General features: G+C 35.5%; 1 protein-coding gene across 7 annotated transcripts in view; it reads left to right on the top strand.

Annotated features, from left to right (window-relative positions):
* The window catches only part of LOC135116747 (netrin receptor UNC5C-like), a 116,384-nt gene that overhangs the window by 38,269 nt on the left and 53,689 nt on the right, over positions 1 to 24,426 (top strand). For 5 of the 7 annotated variants that reach the window (XM_064034274.1, XM_064034273.1, XM_064034272.1 and 2 more), the window contains exons 1-2: positions 16,972 to 17,245; positions 23,145 to 23,228. In XM_064034274.1, coding sequence (XP_063890344.1) covers positions 23,168 to 23,228 — 61 coding nt within the window. In that variant the 5' untranslated portion in view covers positions 16,972 to 17,245; positions 23,145 to 23,167. Of the gene's footprint in view, positions 1 to 16,971; positions 17,246 to 23,144; positions 23,229 to 24,426 lie in introns of those variants that run through there. The other 2 variants (XM_064034270.1, XM_064034271.1) reach the window with 1 other exon arrangement.

Raw genomic sequence — 24,426 nt, 5'->3', positions numbered from 1 at the left:
CTTTACGTGTATTTCAAAGGGTTTTAATGATTGTAGTATGTTTCTAGCATCAAAAGAGTTAGCCGAGCATGCGTGAGAGTGTATTCTAAATTTGAATTTTGTACAATTGCTAAGAAATTGGTTAAACCTTGTTTTGGACTAATTGCTGGCAGAAAGTTCGTCGGTGTTTAGAAAAGTTTTTGAAGTGATTTTCAGGAAAATGATAATGCAGTTTTAATTAATGATTAATGTACTTTTTTGTTAGATCAAAACATTTTTGAAAAACTATGCGTATCTGATAAAATTTTCACCTGCTCTAAATGGGCTATACTGATGATTGATGGCAATGTTAAGAGTTTCGGTATTTTAGTGTAAAGCGTTCTATTGTTTAGATATTGTAACCACGTGTTTTAAAATATCGCTTTTTCATAAATAAACACTATTTAGAAGAGTATCAGTACCTTTTGCTGCGACAAAACAAAATTAAAGTAAGCAGTGCCGATCACAAACCGTCTCCTATCGGACTTTGACATTTTTAAAAGTCTTGAAATTCTACAAAATACAGAAAATAGCGCATTGACTGTGAGCACGAGGTCTTAAGGTCTCGTAATTACTGATTTTTAAACAACCTCGTCTCTTGGGAAACTCCGTAGACCTCTGAAGATCTATGAGTCAGAGCGTTCAAATAGCGTGTTTTCATCCCACGGATATTTTATTAAATAAACTTGCCTAAACCGAGATTTTCTGGCATCTGCAGCACTTTCCTGCTTAAATCATAACAATAATTGGCTAGCTGCTCATTTCTTAAGAAACATACGTTTGGCCAATAATTTTGAATTCTTGACTCCCTTTCAGCTAAATCGTTGTTTAGTAACCCGATACCTATGGAGTTATCGAGAGCTTCAACGAGGCAATAATTTGACTTTTTAGATAGCTTTAACCCTCCTCATCATTTTTCATGTGGTTAATTTTAACATTTATCACAAAATTTGGTATTTTTTAAATGTCAAAGTCCGATAGGAGACGTATTGTGATCGGCACTGCTTACTTTAATTTTGTTTTGTCGCAGCCAAAGGTACTGATACTCTTCTAAATAGTGTTTATTTATGAAAAAGCGATATTTTAAAACACGTGGGTACAATATCTAAACAATAGAACGCTTTACACTAAAATATCGAAACTCTTAACATTGCCATCAATCATCAGTATAGCCCATTTAGAGCAGGTGAAAATTTTATCAGATACGCATAGTTTTTCAAAAATTTTTTGATCTAACAAAGAATTACATCAATCATTAATCAAAACTGCATTATCATTTTAATGAAAATCACTTCAAAAACTTTTCAAAGCACCGACGAACTTTCTGCCAGCAATTAGTCCAAAACAAGGTTTAACCAATTTCTTAGCAATTGTACAAAATTCAAATTTAGAATACACTCTCACGCATGCTCGGCTAACTCTTTTGATGCTAGAAACATACTACAATCATTAAAACCATTTGAAATACACGTAAAGTCCTTAAAACTAAGATTTCGCATAGGTGCCCGTTTTTTTTGCAAAAGAGTGTATAATTAATTTAGCTGTACATACTAACTACATAGGTTACAATCTACATAAAAGCATATACAGATGGCAGTGAGGTAGATAAAAATTTGTGCAGTAATAAAATAAAAAGAATGGACGTAAATAAAATAATTTGAGTACCTAAACAAGTCTAGTGATTTATAATTGAGATAGACATATTAAAAAATTATGTTATCGCAGTAGATATAGTTAGTGTTTAGTTAATAACCGTGCTATATTAGTCGACAATTAAAACATTTAGCATATAATACAGCTTCTGATGAAATCCTTTCCATAACAGTAAGTTATAAAATCAGACATAAAACAACAAAAATATTTATTTTCAAAATAGAAAAGAAAACAGCGGAGTCTAAGATAGTTTTTATTGCATATTTGGATGGGACAAAGGGTCGATTTATTTACTTGTAGCCACCGGCTATGGACGCCATTTTTTGTCGTTCCTTGATTTGGTTCAACATTTTTATTTGTGAATTTTGAAGCAGAAATATAAAATCTACTGTTATCAAATTAATAAATAGCATTAAGACCTAAAATAGGTAATCCTAAAACTGAATACGTTCTTATTGCCAGCTTTTGATTTGGACTCAAAACACGTCATTTGCTGCTACTAGTACCAGTCTCTAATAATAAGTTTCTTACCATACAGCTAAAATACAAAATAGCGAATAAAAAGCAACAATTGCAATTAAAATATTCATTAATCAAAACTACACCTACTTCACACAATGTTTTTTTATCTTCCGTACCATCGTTATAATTAATACTATTTAGATTAATTACAATTTAATTCAAAGTTATCGTAGTGTAACAGAAAGTAACTTAATTGATCCTATTCTCATGGGCAAGCGCGTGTTTTAATCATTTAGTACCGTTCCAATTTAGATTTAATTTGCAGCTCTACTTTTAAATTGAAATGAAATTAGCAGAGATGATAGACATTGACCTCAATGCAATAATGCTAAAAAGTCCTTTAAAAGTAATACAAAAGATTTTAATTTCCATAAAGAACTCATAATTTATTTCCAAAGTCAAATAACTCTAAAAGTATGTACACTTAACAACAAGAAAAAACAATGTACAAACTCCGAAGATATATGCCGACTGTCAAGGACGAAAAATTGGGACATAACGGTACCCTACGTGACAAAGTCGGTAGCGAGTGGTCCCTTCAGGGAACACCGTCCTTCAAATGCCCTGGCTTCGGATTAGGACATTCAGTCATGATCCGCTCCGTTGCCTAAAAATTGGTCCTTTATCTTCATGTTGGACCTCATTTTGCATCGGGACCTTCAACTACATTGAATTGGGGAACACTTTTGTTGGCATTTTTGGCACCTCCCGTTTGTTTTGTTGATCAAATATTTGTCTATACATTTTTGTACGGCCGATGAGATGCGTTCTTATTGAAAGTGTTTCCGAAATGTGGTTTCACGCCTGTTTCTTTAATTATCATAGTGTCGGACACATCTGAATCATAAAATAAACCCTGTTTTTGTGTCTGCATTTTCCACATTGGTATTTTACTTATCTACTTCAATGGGGCTTTACCCAAACTATCATCCTTGCTACACTGTTTCCCGCACCCATCATACACGTAATCATTATAAATTGCAACAACAAATGGTTCATCTCACAAATTCATATCATGTAACGCCACTAGAACATTTTTATCTTCAGCCTCATTGTATGAAAAATGAATGTTTGCCGTCAAATAAAAGTATTACGGCTCGGCGGGCCTGTATTATGATTTATACCGTTTTGACGCAAGGTTCGTGATAACTTGAGAACGGAGACATCTTAAATTAGGAATGGTTAAGTTACTATGTTTACGACTGATTTTAATGTAGGCTTTGCTCAGAATTTGTTAATAAACCCAGTGAGCTTTGCTGTTTAAATTATTGTGATTCATTTACGTTTATTGCTTGCGGCCTTTCCCTCATATTTTATCAAAACAGGACAAGAGTGTCCAAGTATAATTAAAATATAAATATTAAAATAATATTCATTTATTTGCTTATCATCAATACTAACATACCTAAGCAACCACATACCACTAGATAGTAAGCTTCAACGTAACAATAACATTATATCACCAACTTTATAGTTCACAATAAAATCGTTGCTATACTTGGTACCTATAGGCAGGTTGTTATCCGATGTCCTATATAGAAACCAGTTTCCTTATTAATAGCTCCCTGGATAACGCCAGCTCTGTAAATATTCAGCTTTTTATTTTATCGTCCTCAGCTTACTTTATCTCAGTGAAGGAGTTTAGCCCAGATATTAATGAGACTATTTTTTAGCTTCTAGACAGCGTTTTTGCTACTCCTGAATTTGCTGTGGCAATTTTTTTATCGTCTACTTTGCTTGTTGAAAGGGCTTTTTTTGTGATTTTAATGAATGGTGTTTTATTACGGTAATCTCTTCCTCTTCTAGTATGTTTGTACTGATATTAGATCATCTACATATTGGACATCCACTTTGTTATCAATCTGTACCCACTGTTAAAACAAATCTATCTCTAATTTAATTTATTAGCTACCTAGGTGTTAGTGTGCTGAGAGAACATAAATATATACATAATACGAATTTTTACTTCTGGATATTATCTTCTAATACATAATAAGTACCACATTATTCGGACTTGGCGAATAGGGTTATCATCATAATATCTTCCTAGGCGTACCATGGTTGTTCAGTTCAGTTTTACTCAAAGGAACTGATCGTGGTCTCATTAGTACGCGGGTAGTCAGGCCCTTTATTCAGGATGTGGTTGGTTTCCTGTTTCGCGTTGTGCAACTGACTGACCACTAGGGTTTAGGGAATAGATTTTACGTCCTGTAATATTGGGAGAGGATAGGGTGATACCTAATTGTATTGATATAGGGTGCATATGAACATTTAAAAACTAACGTTTCATATGAGTACGTCGTTCTATGAGAGTTTAATAAGACCACTTATCTCTCAAATCTTTCGTTGTGAATCTGGACTAGTTTGATCTTAGAAGCAGATATTACAATTTAATAAATTGTTCTTTGTTATAAACCGGCCAAGTGCGAGTCGGACTCGTGCACGAAGGGTTCCGTAAATTACAGTTAAATCAACCTATCTCAAAAACTATAAGAGATACTTTGATCAAACCAAAAATCGTTGAAAGAGTTAATTAGCATGCATCACCTCTATTTTTTTTAGAATTTTATACCCCGTAGTTATAAAAATAGAGGGGGGGGGACATACTTTTTACGACTTTGAGAGCTGATATCTCAAAAACCGTTCACTTTAAGAAAAATGTTTTTTAGAAAACTTTATATCATTTTAAAAGACCTTTCCATTGATACCCCACACGGGTATGTACATCGAAAAAAAAAATTTCATCCCTCAGTTACATGTATGGGGGGCCCCACCCCCAATTCTTTTTTTTACTATTTAGTGTCATATTTTTGTAGCGGTTCATACAACACATATTCCCATCAAATTTCATCACTGTAGTACTTATAGTTTCCGAGTAAATCGGCTGTGACAGACGGACAGACGGACATGACGAAACTACAGCCCCGGATCTTCAATTTTTATTAGGCGGGGCAAAAACTGAAAAATGCCGCCCTGCCTACCTACTTATTTTTATTCACCTTTATCATCCATTTAATTTCAGCTATCACTATGTAGGCAGGCAGGGCCGCCTCTAGCTCATGTAGCGCTTGTGTGCAATCATCACCCAAGCGCCACCTATGTATTGAAAGATTTTGAGTAGTAGGTACATATTGATCGAAGTACTTAGAGTAGTTGTCTATAATATAAAAATGAATCGCAAAATGTGTTGGTAACCGCATAACTCAACAACGCCTGGACCAATTTGGCTAATTCTTTTTTTGTTGTGTTTGTTATTGTCAGGAGAAGGAGGTTTTTATGAAAAAAAAAATAGGGTAAAGAAGAGAAGTCAGTTGACGGGAGCGAAGCCGCGGGCAAAAGCTAGTAATCAATATAAATAAGAACGTTCGAACGAAAGTCACTTTTTTGGTAGGTAAAGGACTTAAAAAAGGTGTCCAAATCATTTTAGGCTCAAAGGAGACAGGTACATGCAACCGTAAAAACTAGCGCGAGCGAAGCGAGCGCGCAAATTCTTTACTTTTGGGACACAAAAATTTATTAAGTTTTAAAAAGCGCTGTAAAGTAACAAGCAGTCGGAAGCGCAAACTTTTTTGTTTTTGAGGACTCCGTAATAATGTTTTTTGCTACATTCGACTTATGTAGTAACGAAAGCAAACTATGTATAATATTGCGCGAGCGAAGCGAGCGCAACATTTTTTGAGCCCACTACGCAAAAGTACCGGATGATTAAGTACATTGTAAAGCAACAAGTAGCCGCGAGCGTAGCGAGCGCGAACTTTTTTAAAATATTTGTTTTTTAAACTGGGAATGTAAGTACAAATAAAAAGAAACTGTGATTAGAGCGAGTGCCATTTGTGTTCGTTGATTCGGTGCGTCAATAAAAATAATAAACAATCAGAAAAATGAACATACATTGTCACTTAGCCGCGAGCGTAGCGAGCGCGAATTTTTTGACTTAGTGGATGTTAAAAGTGAAAAATAATCAAAATGATCAATCAAACAAAGCGAAGGCGACTTTTTAGAAACTTTGCTTGTCAGTATCATGATACAATGTGAAACTTCCTTATCAAAAGGGTGTAATTTCATTGACATTTCCTGGTGGTGGGGCGTCCCGCGGCGCTCCTGAGACTGAGGCGCCCGGGTTATTCGCACGCCCTGCAGTTAAGAAGAAGTAGGATTTAAAATAAAAATAAATATGTGATAAGCGTTTCTGGCTCATAGATGATTGCAAATAATTTTAATCAGTTTTAGTTTGCTAAAACTTCGGCTCGTGAATAATAAATGTTCGTGCAGTCGTGCAGCATGTCTCACTCCGCGCTCAGGGTATCGGTCAAGTTGATATGGCCAATGGCCATAAAATTGCTGTACTTGTGCTATTATTTATTCCGTGGTCAAAGTTAAATAAATGATGAGTAGTCCATTGGTCTGTGAAGTGTGAATTTGGCAGCGGCCTGCTTTTGCCGCCCCCTGAATTTGCCGCCCGGGGCATGGGCCCCGGCTTGCCCCCCCCTAGATCCGGGGCTGCGAAACTATAAGGGTTCCGTTTTTGCCATTTTGGCTACGGAACCCTAAAAAATTATCACAACAATTAAGATTAATATAGGTATGAACCTAAATACTTATAACGTACCTAAAAATCACTAGGTGAATGCAAATCTTCATACACAAGCGAAGTTATACTACGCACTATGCAATCTGTTCAATTATGCAAAGCCAACAAAAAGGAATCAAACCACTTACCTCCTAACGAGGTGCGTGAAAACGATCAGAAAATTAATAACAAAATCGCATATCTCATAGCGAATGTGTCGCGAGTAAACTGCTAGCTATAAAGTGTGAACTGCAATGCTTCGTAAAATATAATCTTAATGGTGAGTTCATACTGTGGCCCTTACTTATATTGAAAAAATAAGTACCTATCTAGTAATTGAAAATGTTAAAGATGATGTATCTGTGCTATTTAATTTTAATTAATAAATTATTTTACTAACTCCCTAGTGAATCATTTTATCTAATGGTAAAAACTCATTGAATTCCCCGCAGTAGTTTCTGGGGTTTCTCGCATACAAACAGGCGCAGCGGAAAACTGCATTTTTTTCAGAAAAATTTGCAATCTGCCTGCAACATTTAGTTTCGGTTTTTATAATGGTTAAAACCCTAGAATATACGAACATAATGAAATTGTAGTTAATTATAGTAACATAATAAACTTGTGATTTATCAACCTCATATCATAATTAGCTGCTGAAATACTTTGTGATACCAAAAATGGTATACCCGAGAGCTATTCATCAATTTGTGAATAATGACAACATGACAACTTTTATATAATAATTATGTTTGAATTAAGTTACGGATATGTGATACTGACAATACGTAGATTTATATTCAATGGTATATAAAATAATAAATCGGCAAATATTAAGAGTAATTTTTAACTACATATTTGTGAATACAAGGTAGGTAAAACTCGGTTCCAAAACAATACATATGTATTTCAGAGTCATATTTGACGAAAGCATTATTTCAAAAATTATAATTATTAGCCATAGTTTTCGGTAGGTGGTTTTGTAACCTTACTATATTTTTTTCCTTACTATGTACACTTTTTACGATTTCGTTACCAACATGCACAAAATGCAAATTATCTGAAGTATAAATTACCGTAAACTCTTAACAGATAAAAGTTTTTTTTTTAACCTTTCATAAATAAAAACGTTCCTCTGCACGCGCTCTAAGCTAAAGCTTCACCATTAAAGTTATTATGAATTTTAATGTCATTCTACTCTACGTGTAAAGGAACGGAGCATTTACATAGACTAGGCCGGAAGGAGATGAGACGGTCCCGATGTGTGTAAATTATAAATTAAAAATCTATTAATAGTCCTACCGTGTTGGAAATAAAATGCTTTCTATGGAATCATGCATTTTATGATGAGTGACGATGATTTATAATTTTAATTTCATGCTGGACTATGTTTTATTGCCGGATATTGATTTTAATGCGAAATGGATGCTAAGAAACTATAAAATGGCGATGAGAAATTAAAATTAGTTTAAGTGACACGTAGTGGTTTCTCACAGCCGTCATAGAAAATGACATGAGTTGAATATAAGACCTACCTACTTTAATGAAAGCTCTATGATAAATAGCGATAGTAAAAGAGGCTTTCTCAAATACGAAAATAGCTGCAATTTAAATAAATCGGTCCCAATCATCACACACACCCAATTTATTGAACAAAAATTGAAACATTCTAGTCAGAAATATAAGGTCACGATATTTGTGAGTGTCATAGACTATATTTTATGTAGATGAATAGATTTTTTCAAGACGTCAATTAAACCGATATAATAACAGACAAACCTAACTATTACTACCTACTCTATGTCCCGATCATACTCTCGCCTCACCGCGGGAAGCTTTAGATTCCTCCCAACAATTTTACGATCCGACCGCGCAAACCAATGACATACAAAATATCAATATACGTAATTAATACTTGATTATTGTACCGAAATCCGAACATTTTACGATAATGGTTAGTTGACAGCGTGTGATTGGCATTTGCGGTGTTCGTGTATTAATTTTTTATGCCAATAATAATTATGGATTTTGATATGGTCGTCGATGGCACAGAGAGGTTTTGATTTTCTCATAGGCAGTGTTGTTCTTATGATTTAATGTTTTATGGAGTTGCTCTCTCTAGTACCTAACTTATGAGATCTTATAGATATATTCGCATAAACCGAACGTAAAAATATTAATATTCTTTGAAGCGATTATTTTACTTTAAGAATGAAACAGCTATATATTAAGCATGTAAGTACCATGCAGAACGATCCATAGTATAATACAGCTGAGGCTAACTTACCTACATTACGTTGCCATACTAGAAACGCTATTTCTCAGACGCCATAGCAAATATCGAGCTCACAGGGTGTCCAGGAACATTTAACAGTCTTAGAACCAATGATCTTAATTAGAACAAAAAACTAAAGCCTTCTAATTGCTTTACCTATAAGAGTAATTACGAGCATCCGTACAGTTTAGCGTTTACTAAGATTGAAGGAAAAACGCAATTCTGATGCATTTCGTTTTTCTTGCTGACTAATTATCATACCACGCTAGTTGTAGGATCTAACGGTTCAACGGGAATTTATTGTGATAGCTGATACTTTTTAGTTTGTTTTAAGTTTAATAAATAAAATGAAAGAACCACAATCAATGGCTAGTGATATAATATCAATGACAAGGATGAAAATCGCATCAGAAAATTTTGACAATCTTAAAACAGTAGCAACCACATACCACTTAAACAGCTCACGACAAAATCACAAACAAGCACAAATCGTGAACACACCAATATAGAACACAAAAAAAATGGAGCCCTTGATTACATAGATAGGGCATTTCTGGAAGGAACAATGGTACGCGGTGTGGAAGCATCTAGGCGTGGTCAGGAGATGCAAATTGCACGACCCGCGGCCGCAGGGCCTAGACAAATGGCGTCGTGAAGCGACCGCACCGGTAGCACACGATCCAGTCTGCCTCAGGCCTTCGTGTATATTCCATGATGTAGATGAAGCTTGTCCTACAAAATTAAGGATTGATTTAAACCGAAAAAGTCGCGAAACAACTTAAAGAGGATTTTCGACGGGTTGTTTGGAGAGGCTGCGAAATAAAAAAAAGTTTTGGGCAAAGTTGTCCGTTCTGTTGAGAGTTTTGGGCTTTTTTAGGGAGTTGTTATGAAATATCTGCTGTATTATAAAATTATGATGGCATCTGTGGTACATAATCTTTCATTGAATGTAGTGTCAATACATTATTCAATGATAGTTTAAGCGGAGATAATCGTTTAGAATTCCTTCAAGGGTAGAACGCTTTCCCAAGCAAAAGCAACGTTAATCACGTACAAAATTAAAGGAGACCAAGTGTGTAATGTAACATGCAAATTGTGCGCCACAAGACAAATTGCTTCGTGAGGTCTCACGTGTACTACATCTATATCGTTTTATAATTCAAACAAGCTCCTGTATCGAGCTCTAGAGATTTTATTAGGTACCATAAAAGATCTTGTGCCAGTTTTATGTCCTATCCCAGGAAAGCTCTTATTTAGGAGTTTCAGACTTTATTTGTTCCGAGAGAATGCATTTAGGAACACTAAGGTTTGTTACGACGTTAGTGTTAGCGCTGGTTTTGGTCATATTTTACGACGGTAAAAATTGGGTTGTTCAACGGAGTGTTTTCCGTGAAAAATGCTGAATTTTAAAGGGTATAATTTAGGTGGTCACCAAAAATATTTTTAAGACTCTAATCTGAGGCACCAAATAAAATAAACAACTCCAAAAAAATTAAATTGACTTTATTAAAAGGGCACTAAAGTATATAATGCTATGATCCAAAAAAAATAAAATAACATCAGAAAAATCGCAAATCTCGCACAAATATTATTTTTGGTTCCCAAAATGGATTAATGGTCACCAAATTCTATCCAGCTAAAAGATTAATATTACTACCAAAAAGTTAGTGACGAAAAAGAATCGCTGCAAAACCGACTCCACGTAGTCTTGTCTGCCCTACCCCTAGAGTGCAAATCAAAACCGCGTAGGCGCGGAGGGGCGAGGCGGCCTGCGAGCTTCGGCGCAGGTAGTTTTAAGGCTCGCCGCTGCGGCTGAGGCTGGCCGGCGAAGCCGGCCAGCAAGCCGAAGCTGCGGTGGTGAGCGTGAAAACCATCTGCGACGATAAGCTCGCATGGGACCGCCGGAGCCCTGCAGCGCCGGAGCCGTGACAGAAGCCATGCTTGCTGCATGTTGCGTGCTTACATTTTAAACGCACTGAGTTACACACAAATTCATATAACAATAAATAAGCGACGTACGTTTGGGAACCCTAGTATATTAATTGGTATTTGGGAAATATTCTAGCGATCGTTAGCTTTTTTAGTTTAACAAAAATGACCAAATTAGGAGTCATGGTATTACATAATTGGTAACATCTAAGTAGTGACAATATATAATATTTGGTCTAAAGTGTATTTTAAAGGCGTCCATATATTTTTTTAGTAGTCAATAATACGAAAAAATGGTTTTATCTAATAATATTTTTGGAAACGTTATTTGGTGACCATTTATCCATTTTGGTAACCGTTTAGAATTTTTTTGGTAGTAAAATAGGTACTTTTTAGGGTGGTGTTTAAACATAAGCCAATTTTAAACAAGGATTAACGTTACTGAATAAGGAATATGTTAAGGTTTCGAGTTCATTCTTATTGTCGTTAACTCCTTTAAATTTATGAAGTCCAAAAGTGAATTACAGTTTTCAAGTATCCTCTGACGACAATAGTGGTAAATTTATCACCAAATATTATTACTTTCAAAATGGGAACATCAAAACATCTTCAATTATGAGCCACAATTTATGTATTACAGATTATGAGCTCCTAAATTACGTTCACAAGTAAACCATCAAAGATAAAGGTTCACATGTAAACACGAGGTTACAATATTTGAGACATAACTTAAATTTGTTAAGGGTCACGACTGTAGATAACGCACTGATAAGCATTGATGCAATATTACCAAAATAGCCTCCAGTAATTGACCAAAGGACCGACCAATTACTTGGACTGTTATAACTTAAGATAGAATTTGATGAACTAATTAGTATCTAATATTAGACGATGGACTTAATTAGATGTCTCCCATTTATAGCAGAAATAGTACAATACTAGCTGAACTAGACAGAAACATTTACTTCCATTATATTGAAGCTCCAGAGCAATACGTGAATAAAATATTTCTTCAAATAACTGCAAGCATACTTCTGAATCAGACGGACGCTGTAAAACGGCTACAATTCCAACTCACATATCAAAATGCTGAAAATCATAGCGATTCTGTAGCGCAATGTAATATCATTTCCAACGTTATTATTACTTTACGGACAGCAAATTCTAAAATATACTCGGGAACCGCGTCAGGCATTCTGTGTAATAGCGTTGCAACTTCGAAATTATATCTCTCGCGACTGTTGACTCTCGCTGCGGGCGAGTCCATCGCTCATTGCTCAGTATAACTCAAACACGGGGAAAATTAATCCTAAGTTTACATCGTTAGCTAACCGTTCGCTTTCGATTCACTTCTTAGCAGATCGTGTTTCGGGATCGAATATCGAGCAACGGGCGTCTAATATTCTACGTGACTTCTTCGAGCGATAATAGATCGACTTGTAAAGATTCCATTAGGCTCTGTCGAGTTTTTTTTTTTTTCTTCATCGAGTGTCGTGTACCTTGTCCTATTGTTGGAGAGAAATCGTTCGTAACGGTTATGCTTTTCCGCATTTTCTACGTTCTCATTGTGTGTTGTGTTCGTTTTTGCGATTTTAAGTTTAGAATTCAAAACATCATCTTTTTTGATAACGCAATTTTTGGGTATTATCCATTGATAGGGTTTAAAGTAGGAATCGTAAAAACTTATTCCGGAACTTTGAAATTCACTGTTATTGAATTAAGTCACATTTAAAGAGAATACTTAACGAGGCCATATGTATAAGCTTTATTCATTTGTATTAGGTACTGTTACCTTATATTACTTGTTTCTGTGAATCCAATAGGAATAGCGCTAATACAAAAACAAATAAAATATTTTCTTCATCTAACATCAAAAGGCTTTGTATTTCAACATTGATCAGCTATCTTTTCACAATTCAGCACACGACAGTTCTAGTCGTAAAGATTCAAGACTTCATTCTTCCAGTTCAATCGAAAACAAGCGTAAATTGGCCGTGAACGAACTTTTATACGTCAGCGTGGAACGGAACGTTATACGTGAGTGTAAAGCCCCGACTATGAATAAGGTGCCGCTCATATTGTTTGGCATCGCGATTTATGTACTGTTGAAGTTAATGTTGGCTCTTGTGAGAAATACGTATTTGGGAACATTTGAAAGAAGCATAGAATACTTATTTCTGTACATCATTCTGTACCTTATATAGAAGAAGCACAGAAGAGTTCGGCCTGTCGTCAACGAAAACTTGATAAGCTCTTAAATATAAACCATCCAGCTTTATAAATAGAATATATACTGCAAGTTTATTTATATTACGTGATGATAAACTATCACATACAGTTGTTACATTGTGTAACAACAGTTGCAAATCAATGAACAAATAACCATAATAATTATGCAAAAACTTTTTATTACAAAATATAATTTAATTAAAACAACCTCATAAACTTGATGATGCGCATAAAATTATAATCAAACCGTCCATAATACCTGATTATACTCCGATCAATATCAATCCACATATCAATTAAATAAATAATTCATCATGTGGAAATAGAGGTACAATCGCATCGATACAATTCCTCGACTAAAAGTCGCAAGTGCGGGCGACATCTAAAGAAGTGCACGCTGCAACGGATGGACAGGATGGTACGTTCTTAGAATAACAAATAGGTGGTTGGGAGCGGCCGGAGGCAATCAGAATTGTGGTTGAACCCACAGGACGATTTGTGAAGATTAATTAGCAAGAACCAAATTGAGGTCGCTGTTTTAATTAGACTTCGTTTTGAGAAATGAAAAAAAGAATATGGATGAGACGATGGAAATACATAATTAGGTATAAGTATGGATAAGGATTATTCTTAAGAAGCAAACGAAAAGAGAAATCAACGTAATAAGATTAGGATTTTCTGTACAGTATTACAAATTTTTGATGGTCCAGGTGGTGCAATTACTAAGCTATTCTATTCTTTTAGCGGTGAAGTGGGTCTTATAAATAATAATTAAAAGGATATTACTGTGTTCATTTTTGTAGTATACTGAATGTTTTACATGAGGCGTTTTTTTTTTTGTATTTGTTTAACCACGTATTTTTTCTAAACCAATGCTAATTAAAAGCCACAAAGAAATAAAGGCAAAGCAAAGATTTAACTTTGGCTAGGCAATCAAAACTGCGGTTGCAGCCTACAAGAGATTTATAGGATTAATTAGCAAAACAAATTAATTGGGGTCGGCATTTTACTTTCTTTTGCGGTTTTAATTGTCCTTGAATGTTAAAGAGGCTAGATTGCCGTGTTTTGGATATTCATTGACTGTGTTATATAAAGATTTAGATTGTTCTCCCTATCTATATTATTGCATATCAAACCTAGACTTGGAACAAGGAAGTAAACATTTCTTAGCTTTTATCATCATCACTTCTCCTTGAACGTTCATAAAACTACACGCCATCAAAACCACCCAAAAATTAGTACCAAGACCACCAATAACTTTGCCAACGCCATAAGATTACCATCGCACATATGGCATACAGTTGGTGGCAGCGGTTGTAAAAATTATGGTGCACGGGAGCAAGACGACAATCTCGTAAAAATTGATGGACGTGTTTTAAAAGCCCGAATATTGCCAACCCTTTTGGCTTTTGCTGGCATTGTGATGGCGTTATCTTCACGCTGGCTGAGTTTATGGGGAGAGCAGGGCACCGTGTTGACGCTTGATTTAGTGAGAACATAAGCTGTACGTAACAGTGAAGTAACGGGTAGAGTGATTAATTTTTGTTTGGTAAAAGTTCGGCTTTTGTTTTCGTGGACTTGAAAGCTCTTGATTACTTACAAACCTATTTTGACTAATAGGTGAACTGCTTGCGTTTAGCTCAAGCTGTCAACAAAACGTTATATGAACAGTGACAGTCAAGAAAATAATAAAATAACCATAGGGGATGACACTTTTTAAAAAGAAAAAGATAAAGTGAGTGACAAAAATATGTTACACATTCAGATAACGTGTGAAAGCTTAACACCAGACAATTATTTACACTTTCAAACTGACAATCCACTTCATAACACTAAGCTTAACAAATCTTAGACCAAAAAACATCCTTTCCCTCATTTCAAACACACTTCAGAGATCTGAAGTTACTGCCCTAACCCACGAGACATGACGACAGATGACGCGTAAACTGCGGGGCGTCGGCGTGAGTCGTTGAGTAATGAACGCTGGCCCATTACTCATTACCGGCCGTGACTTGCCCGTGTGACGGGGCCTTTATTTCAGCACTGCACTACTGTTTCCAATGATTTATGCGTTGTAGTATTTTTATTGTCGAGTGGAGTTATCAATCAGTTTTGTGGGTGTAAGGAGTCTTCATTTCATTGTGACTAGAGTTTAAGCTTGTTAGCAGGAGCTTTAAATAAAAAAGCATGTTGTGAATGATTGACTATTGTGTTATTCAATCGATGATGGAGAATTTTAATTTGATCTGACGGCGAGCATACGTGAGTAAAGTCATAACCTAAAAGGAATGTCATTAATAGAATAGAAATAGCTAAAGAAGAAGTCATTCCCTTTGAAAATTGATCCATTGATTAACATTCAACACTAGGATTAGATGACATCATCAAACAGGCATCGACGATAATGATCCTAATATAAAAATTCTACATGACGCTTAGGAAGGAAGCACTTCTTATAGAAACGGTAATAATACATTTTGGAAGCTATAAATTGAAAAATGATTAGCTCCCAACAGATTATTACTGACGTGGTGTCGTGATGTCGTAGTGGGCAAAGAACCAACCTCTCGAGTATGAGGGCGCGGGTTCGATTCCAGGTCAGGCAAGTACCAATGCAACTTTTCTAAGTTTGTATGTACTTTCTAAGTATATCTTAGACACCAATGACTGTGTTTCGGATGGCACGTTAAACTGTAGGTCCCGGCAGTCATAGAACATCCTTGGCAGTCGTTACGGGTAGTCAGAAGCCAGTAAGTCTGACACCAGTCTAACCAAGGGGTATTGGGTTGCCTGGGTAACTGGGTTGAGGAGGTCAGGCAGGGCAGTCGCTCCTTGTAAAGCACTGGTACTCAGCTACATCCGGTTAGACTGGAAGCCGACCCCAACATAGTTTGGGAAAAAGGCTCGGAGGATGAGATTATTACTGACAAATGTAGCTCAAGTTCCCATTGTGCACAATCCCATTGAAATTTTAAAATTTGTAAGAATACTCGAAATTGAAAGAGATTATTTGTATGCAATAACGGTACGCCCCCCAAACATCTGTAGTAGCTGAGAAAAAGAAATCCACGTCGATAATGTTACTCGTATTACTTGAAAAGTGAGAGAAATCAACGCGCAGATAAACGATAAGGTAATAACAGAAGCCGATCCTATCTTTTGTGCTCTTTTGTTACGCGACGAATACAATGCAGTTGTAAATTTTTGGGTTCTTAACTCCACAATGTTCCCGTCATTAATCTATGGCCGTTGTAACTTGAAGCGGGGTTGGGATCTTTTGTACCTGCTCCGCTCCTCGCCCCTTTGTACCCTGACATGTGCGGGGCAGGGACAAAAACCTTGCGCAATATTGTCTGCCCCAAGACATCGGATGACGAGAAAATAATACCGTGGACTATAAAGCAAAATATCCTTGCAGCAGACCAAAAAGCTCTTCCAATTTTCAACGAACATTCTATCTATATCTCAAAAGCTCGCAAAGTTAGAGATTTCAGACTTTTGACACAGTCCGATCCGACCGTTTGTCTATCGATACTATTTTTAAAAATGTCACCCGCAACCACATCTTAGCTTTTTTGACACGTCGTTTCCACTAAGCCCTTGACATGCATTAACGCCTAACATCGACGCGCACTTTTTCTGTCGGATCTCCAGATGTGAGTGCATCATTAAAATCTTCTATGGCACCAAAAAGATCAAAAGTTATCTCCTCGGTTGGAGAGGTTCCCTCTCGCCCCTGCGTCCCTTTCCCCCACAGGTCCCTTGTTGCCGCGACAGTTAAAGTCGGACGGCCGTGAGGGACGGTCGCTGCCACTCGGGCGACCCAACCGTGTTGCGTACGATACCGCGTTTGTGAAAACTGTTTTCCTTAGTGTCATTTGCATACGTGAAGTGAAACTGATTACATTTTGGCAACTGTGATGGGATTTATTGTTCATTTACAGTTTTACTGGGTGCGACAGATTTAAAAAAAGTTTTAAGTGAACCTCTTGTGGATTGTTTTTATTTTGTAAAACGTCGCTGATGCATTCTATTTCGGCTGTTTTATTCTGGTAACTATTTTGGTATAATTTGTAATGACAGTTTATTTTACGAGAGCTCTACATCGTTTCATCACGAGCGTTCAATTAAAATATCGTCTGTTATGAACTTAGCGTTTATCGCGTGTGGAACCATCCGTTACAATAGAACAATTCGTATCTTTCTGTTGAGTGTTTCTATGTACTTTCCATCCAATTATATGACAGATAGTTTTGATAAAACAAGATTTATGACTTGAACTACGACTAAGGAGATATGGAAGTCGGTCACGGATTTATCAGAATCTTTCTCAACTACGGCACCAAAAACTATTATGTAGCTTTTTTACGAGTGACAACGGTAAAAGCGGCTGCAATTGTGTCGGTAGGAGAGACAACATCAGATAAGGCTGTGCAGCATAAATAGGCTAATGTCAATTCCCATTACGATGCTTTGTCACGTGTAGAAGATGGTCCAGGAGATAGGAAGGGAAAAGCTCTAACGATCGTTGTTGTGATTTTGGTCAGATACCGGCAATAGTTGGGTGATTTTGGTAATGTAGTGGCCAAATACGTTATGAACTTACTAAACATCTTGGTTGTTGGTACAATAAGAGTTTTTTGGTAATCAGGCAATAATCTACTCTTTGATATTAATAGAACAAAATATTGTCTTCTATTTCAAGGTATCGCAACTTATGAATATTTTTTCCTACTTAAATAAAGAATACTAAAACAGTTGTGTGTTGTTCAGTAACAAGTTTCTGGCTCAAAGTTTATCAATTACTTGAACCCCTTTGACTTTAACAACTTGCACAAGATAAGAATTTGATAAAGTATGTTTACTTTGTGCTTTTAAAGTATCCGTAATACATGAAACACTATCAACGTCCCTATCAATAACAACTTCTTTATCAATAAAGCTTTTACCGAAATCATTGATATTAAATTCAGTATTTATGAAATTACCTACTTACTTTGGCCGGCAGTTATACCGGCGTTCCTTGAGGAATACTTTTCATACCCGGATAAGAAATACCTAGTCTATAACCTGCATAAATAAATGGTCTATCAAACATATTTTTTTCGGTCCAGTAGTTCCAGAGAGTGACAGGTTTAAATAAACACACTCTTAATACCTATATTCAACTTTATTATATGAGTATAGATTTGTTGTTTTCACACGACATTCCACTCTACATTTAACAATAATCCGACCTCTATCTATCGGCCTTAAAAGTACATTTTGATACTGAGTAGGTATTTATCTTAGATAATTGCAGGCCCTTCTAACTTGGCCAAGGTAGTTATTAATTGAAATTCGTATTAAGTTTAATGGTTATATGTGGTTACAATGATTTATATGTGTTTTTATAGCTGAATTATATCACAGTCTATCATAATAAACATTATAGCGAACACGATTTAGTTTTGAACGATCATAAAATTGTTTGAAGTTGACTGAACATTGTTTACGTGCATGAATTTTAATTTGAGCTATTATTTTGAAAATGTTAACCTGAAATTCAACGTTTATGAAGTTAATTGGTATGAAAACATCGATTCTGACAAAGACTAATTCAGTAACACACACAAGTTAATCAATTCACGTCGGTCATGTGTGTTAGACAAACATGTGTTGTAACACTGCCCTCCCCTACGGAAGAAAGCATGAGAGTAAATAAATAATAAGCGCTCGCTACAATTAACGCAACACGAATGTTCATTAAACATGCAAAATCTACGAAGGTTTGTTTACAGTAGCGATAAGATTAGCCGCGGAAGCTGCTATCGCAAAGTTCCGCCAACCTGAGCTATGTGGTGAGCCGGCAATAAAGTCGATTGCAAACTTGCGATTGCGACGTTCGATTGTCGCAGAGTTATGTAGCGATCGCGACGAAATATCGAATGGATCGATGATATCTGTCTATCTATCTATCTATCGATATGTTTACCTCGGCATGTACGCTCAGTTTCAATGGGTTACGTAAAAGACATTAAGATAGCTATGATAAACTTATGTGTTAAGTTTAGTCTGTGGAATAGTGATTTGATCGGAGATAATCTAACTTATGAAGGTTTATATTTGGTAGTACAAGTAAATTTTGGTTCATTCAACCATAATTCTCATATTATCAATGAAACTAGCTTGTAAATGAATTAGTAGGTCTGTACCTTTAGTGACGGAAAGGCATAATTATGATTATTCTACATAAGAAACTGCTTGTAACAAAACCTTCTCTTCAAGTAAAACTGGAAGTAAAGTCACCAAATCCAAAAAGAGAAAACATAAAGATGTCGCAACAGTAAATAGGACAAACTAATCTAAACTTACTATCAGTCGCAAGCACGTAGCCTGCCTTGCTAACGATAGAGCAGAGGTAGGATTCACCTCACAACCTTACAAATTGTATGCTCATCTCATTGCCTAATGATCGGAAGTTTGGGTAGAGGATGTTTGAACTATTCATTAGTTTGATTTTTGGGAGTTAGTGGATCAAGATTGAAGAGGGATCGGGCAGAGAGATATTATTTGGAAATATTATTGGAAAGAAACCTTTCCAAGTAGCTACGTCTGGTACTGGCTGATATGTAAAGCCATTATTATATAGAATCGCTCAGGAATTTTCATCAAATATTCGTTGACTGTCAATGCAGAAATAGCTAGAAATCCGGGTCATGATTTATAGGCACATAAATCCAATTCTAGTTCGATTTTTAGCGTCAGCACCAATTCATATAATTGATTGAATACCTATTGACACCTATAAATGTTTTAGATAGATTGATCTAAATTACTATGTCCATTGATCATTATCGAGAGAATAAATTGTTTAGGCGCAATCGTTAAACAGCTACATAATAGCATTCAATTAGAATATCATAAAATTAAGGTCGTCATTCATCATCCAATAGAATAGAATTTGCAGTGCCATTTATGTCAACTAATTTGGCTCTAATGATACTAAATATCCTCTCTACGTTCTTAGGATTAAATTACTCATAAATCTCTTATACTTCTTCCATAAATATAGGTATTGTAATTGCCATTTGCATTACAAAATTAAATGCTTCAAATGTAATTACATTATAAACAACGTCAATTGCATCTAAACGTAAACTAATATGAACTATGATTATTGATAAATTACAGGATTTATTTGAGTTTCCAAATATCGTAAATTTTGTCAGTCCTCATAACCTTTAGTATTTGAAGTTCTTAGTGCACCAATCCAATGCTTAATTCTCAAGTATCAAGTCACTCAAATGCAAAAAGAAAACATCTGAAAGAGTTGATCGCTCTAAAAAATATTCCGTAATACCCAAAACCTTGCTCTAAATAGCCATCAATTAAAACTTCATTGAAACCTGCCTCATCATTGTGAATTAGCAGTTCTAAACACAATACCCTTTAATTGGAATCCAATAGTTCACCTTGATCAGCGAGCTCTCATTGATCTAAAACTGTTTTGTTATCATGATCTAGTTTGGCAATTGTTTGTTGATCCAAAATATTCCATTGAGTAAAAGCTTTTGCTTCCTATTTGTCTGTTTATGGGTTTTGAGATATTTTTGAGCTTTATAAGTTATGAAATCTGCTTTCAAATTGTTTGAATTTATGTTCTTTTGCCCAAAAAGTACAGTTTCTTAAGAGAAAATCTAGTGTTAAGGAATGGATGGCAATTTTCGCGATATTGTCAAGAAGCGACCAAGTTTTTGCTTCATAACAATACCGTGGATAGTCAAGAAATACATCTCAAGTTAAAACTAACTTATATAAAGTGACTACGGCAAAGCCAAAAGAAAAGTTCTTCTTTACTAACTGCATAGCAGTTTTTGCCAAGATTTAATACAAGACTTGGTCTTTGTTTAAAATCTTGAAGTTCTTTTTATAGCGTAGTCCCTGAGTTTAGTTTTAAAATTTTAATTAAAAGTGACATAGCGGAGTTGTTTCTTTTTTATTTTAGTTCGTGCTTAGCTTGTTTGGTTTTAAGCTAGCATTTAGAGTTAATCTATGACCAGTATATTGCAACTAGCCTCAATATTATAAATGAAGTCGCTCTTTCTAAAGCCGATACTAATTTTAACCCAACTGATGTCATCATAAAATAAGAACCAATATACTTAAACCAACATAATATTAAATTATTTGACAGTTCATTTGAAATAGCACGTTCAGCAGTCACAGCAGTTAATATAACAATGTTGCAACAAGAAGCAATAACGCTGCTCACGTCTTTATAATCCAATACAAGGTTTTATGTTACTGGAATGTTATTTTCTACATTGTAACTTCAAATAATAGTAACGTTTGTTCTAGCTGCTTTGGATTTCTTTGCTATTAAATATTATTAGGTACTTGTGAATGTTATTCTACTTCTCTGTAAAGCACTGTTATGAAGTTCTACGTATTTGAAGATTGGCTAGGTAGTGGGTTCATATTTCATTGGTATGCAAGACTGTATCAAGCTGCTACAAATCACGTTAGGACTTGCATAGAATACATTACTTCTTTATACTATTCTTACATACTGTAGATTGTCTAACTTTTCATATTTCGATTTGACTTCTATGAAACACTTCGTAAACTTATATAGGAACTTCGTGCTTCGTCGTACATTATTCAAATTACGTGTCCACACTGTTTTATCTGTTTGATCTTGTTCACTATCTTTGTTTCCATCATAAACTTTATTAAAGGGAACAGCTACTGGTTGATTATCTTTATAACTATCAAGTGCTTAATCTGTAATGTTAACATCATCCAATTAGTCTTTTTGAAGTGTTTTCAGATTTGACACGGTCATAAAACTGATATGTTAAACCTTAAAAAAATTATTTACTGCAAGTATTTACTGATCTCTGGTACCGAAATCGTAAGAATGTTTAAATCTAACTGTAAAGCACATTAATGATCATAAGTGTGTATAGTAATGACAGGTGGCTATACCATTGTTAATGGGACTGCTGCAGGTAACCCATTTCTCTCAGTCATCTCTTACAACTTGCGTGGGATTGTAGACAGCTGGTACCTACACTGCATTTATTTTTCTTTCATACTACACATATTTTGGTAATGGCATTTAGGAGACGGCTTTGTAAATAAAAATACAATTTGTTCCGTTATAGCAATATTGTACGTCCTTGAACTTATTCTACCTCAAACTCACTCTCTTTGCGGTTTCTTTGATCACGCCCCAAACTTTTTACAAACAATATTTACTGCGGTTCTTCGAAAATTATTCAGGCAACATGTCCAATTTCTATAAAATATGTTTCGTCACACCAAATCGGCTTTTTACCACAAGCCTCTACTTACCGGTCTATAATAGGGCCATTTATTTTTTCCCCAAAAATGGCCCTAAAGGGTCCTATTAGTGACGGTGCGGTGCCATACAAAAGTGTTCTGGCTAATGACGCGGTGGGCTTGTACTTTGGAATATGATCAGAAATATGGGCCATCAGTTTTCCGAAAGGTTTTTTATGATTGAAAGTTTGAAATATGTCAGTTGTTTTTGTCCGTCTAGTTGAGGGACTTTGTAACTATTATTTTTGATTGGAAACGGTTCTACATATTACTTTTGACGTGAACTAATCTTGTTATATCCAAATTGGAAACCAAGTATGTCTGATGATACGTGGCCCTATACAATTTTTTTTTCATATCTGTATTATACATATAGATACAGAGTAGTTAGTAGTACACTGGTAGATGAAGACAAAGGAGCCTTCCTCAATAATTAAGCTATTAAGAATTAACAAAAAATTCTTGCGCATGACCGTATGTAGAAAAAAAATACTAAAAAAGTCAAACAAAAAATAATTTAAGGAACGTTAATTTGTCAAAGGGTTCACACAACACACAATGCCAGTACCAATACAAGGTCGACTAAGTAAATATTGGTCTAACTTTCCAACGTTATTGTTTTAGGTGATGCGTGCGCGCAAGTGAACATGGCGCGGGGGGGTGTCGTGCTCCTCGTGCTATGGGTGGCCGTCGCCGCCGACAAACATGGTAAGTACTAAGATTTTTTCTCCCTTTTGTTCTTGGTAAAGAAATCGTGAGCCCAGAGCTTATTGGTAGTGCAATAAAACAAATATGTACATATTTGTATAAGCCATTTAAAAGCGTTTAATCGGTACAGGTTTTATCTGCATGATCATTCCAGAATGTGCTATTACAAACCTGTTCTATACTCATAAATTCATAACCCTGCTGCAATGAGGCTGTGAATAACTTATTTCACCAAAGAGTTTTTAATACTCCGCCAAAAAGCTGTATTTCTAAAACTCTTGCTCTCAAAATATTCATGAAATTCTAATCCGGACTTTCAAGAATTTAGGTCACAGCCCTTAATTTAAAAAGTTTCGACTCCATATCTTCACGGTTAATTACCGGCCATGATTTATGTTGAGGCAAAATTTCTCCCCGTAAAGCATTTTATCTGTGACCCTCCAAAATCTGAGTGGAGTAAAAAAACCGGTGTGTAAAAAACTGTAGAGTTTGCACCTAATCTTGGGACTGATAAAGAAAGAAAAAAGTGTAACTGTCACCAACGGATCGTCGATGTAAAAAACGATGATACAATGGTACAGTGAAGTGGCAAAAAATGGGAAGAAATAGTTTCTCGTGACGACACGATAATGCAAGTAACAAACAAGAAATTATCTGTATTGAGGGCGTGATTTCTGATGCTTCGTTGTAAACTGTTGGGATTGACTCTCTGTGTTGTCATAGCGCATCTTCTATGATTGACATGCGAGTACAGTTAATCAAACTGTATTATTTGAACACAGTAATGGATTTTACAAACGTTATGACACGGCGTTTTGTTAATCTGTCATGATCGGAAATGGGATAAACTAGTAAGTGGTAGATGAAAGCGAAAATAACGTCTGTCATCGTTTATGAAGTTTGTTGAAACCAAAATGAGATAAAATAGATAGATGTTATTTCTTCATATGTTTGCTTAATTAATTTCTGCGTACATATTTGTATGTAATTTAACCGTTAGCTAGCCTTATTTTCTTTGACACAATAAATACGGAATCACATACAAAAGTACTTATGTCACTTCTGCTTGTCACTTGAAGCAATGTTAAGCTTCTCGTGTTAACTCTTTGAAGTTTCTCTCTATAGCGAAAACGAATAATGTTGTCATGTCAAAAATATTGAGAGTAAATAAACAATTGGAGCTGTTAAGTAAATGTAC

The sequence above is a fragment of the Helicoverpa armigera genome, chromosome 4, assembly GCF_030705265.1.
Source record: "Helicoverpa armigera isolate CAAS_96S chromosome 4, ASM3070526v1, whole genome shotgun sequence".
Lineage (NCBI taxonomy): Eukaryota > Metazoa > Arthropoda > Insecta > Lepidoptera > Noctuidae > Helicoverpa > Helicoverpa armigera.
This window is presented reverse-complemented; position numbering and strand designations above follow the sequence as displayed.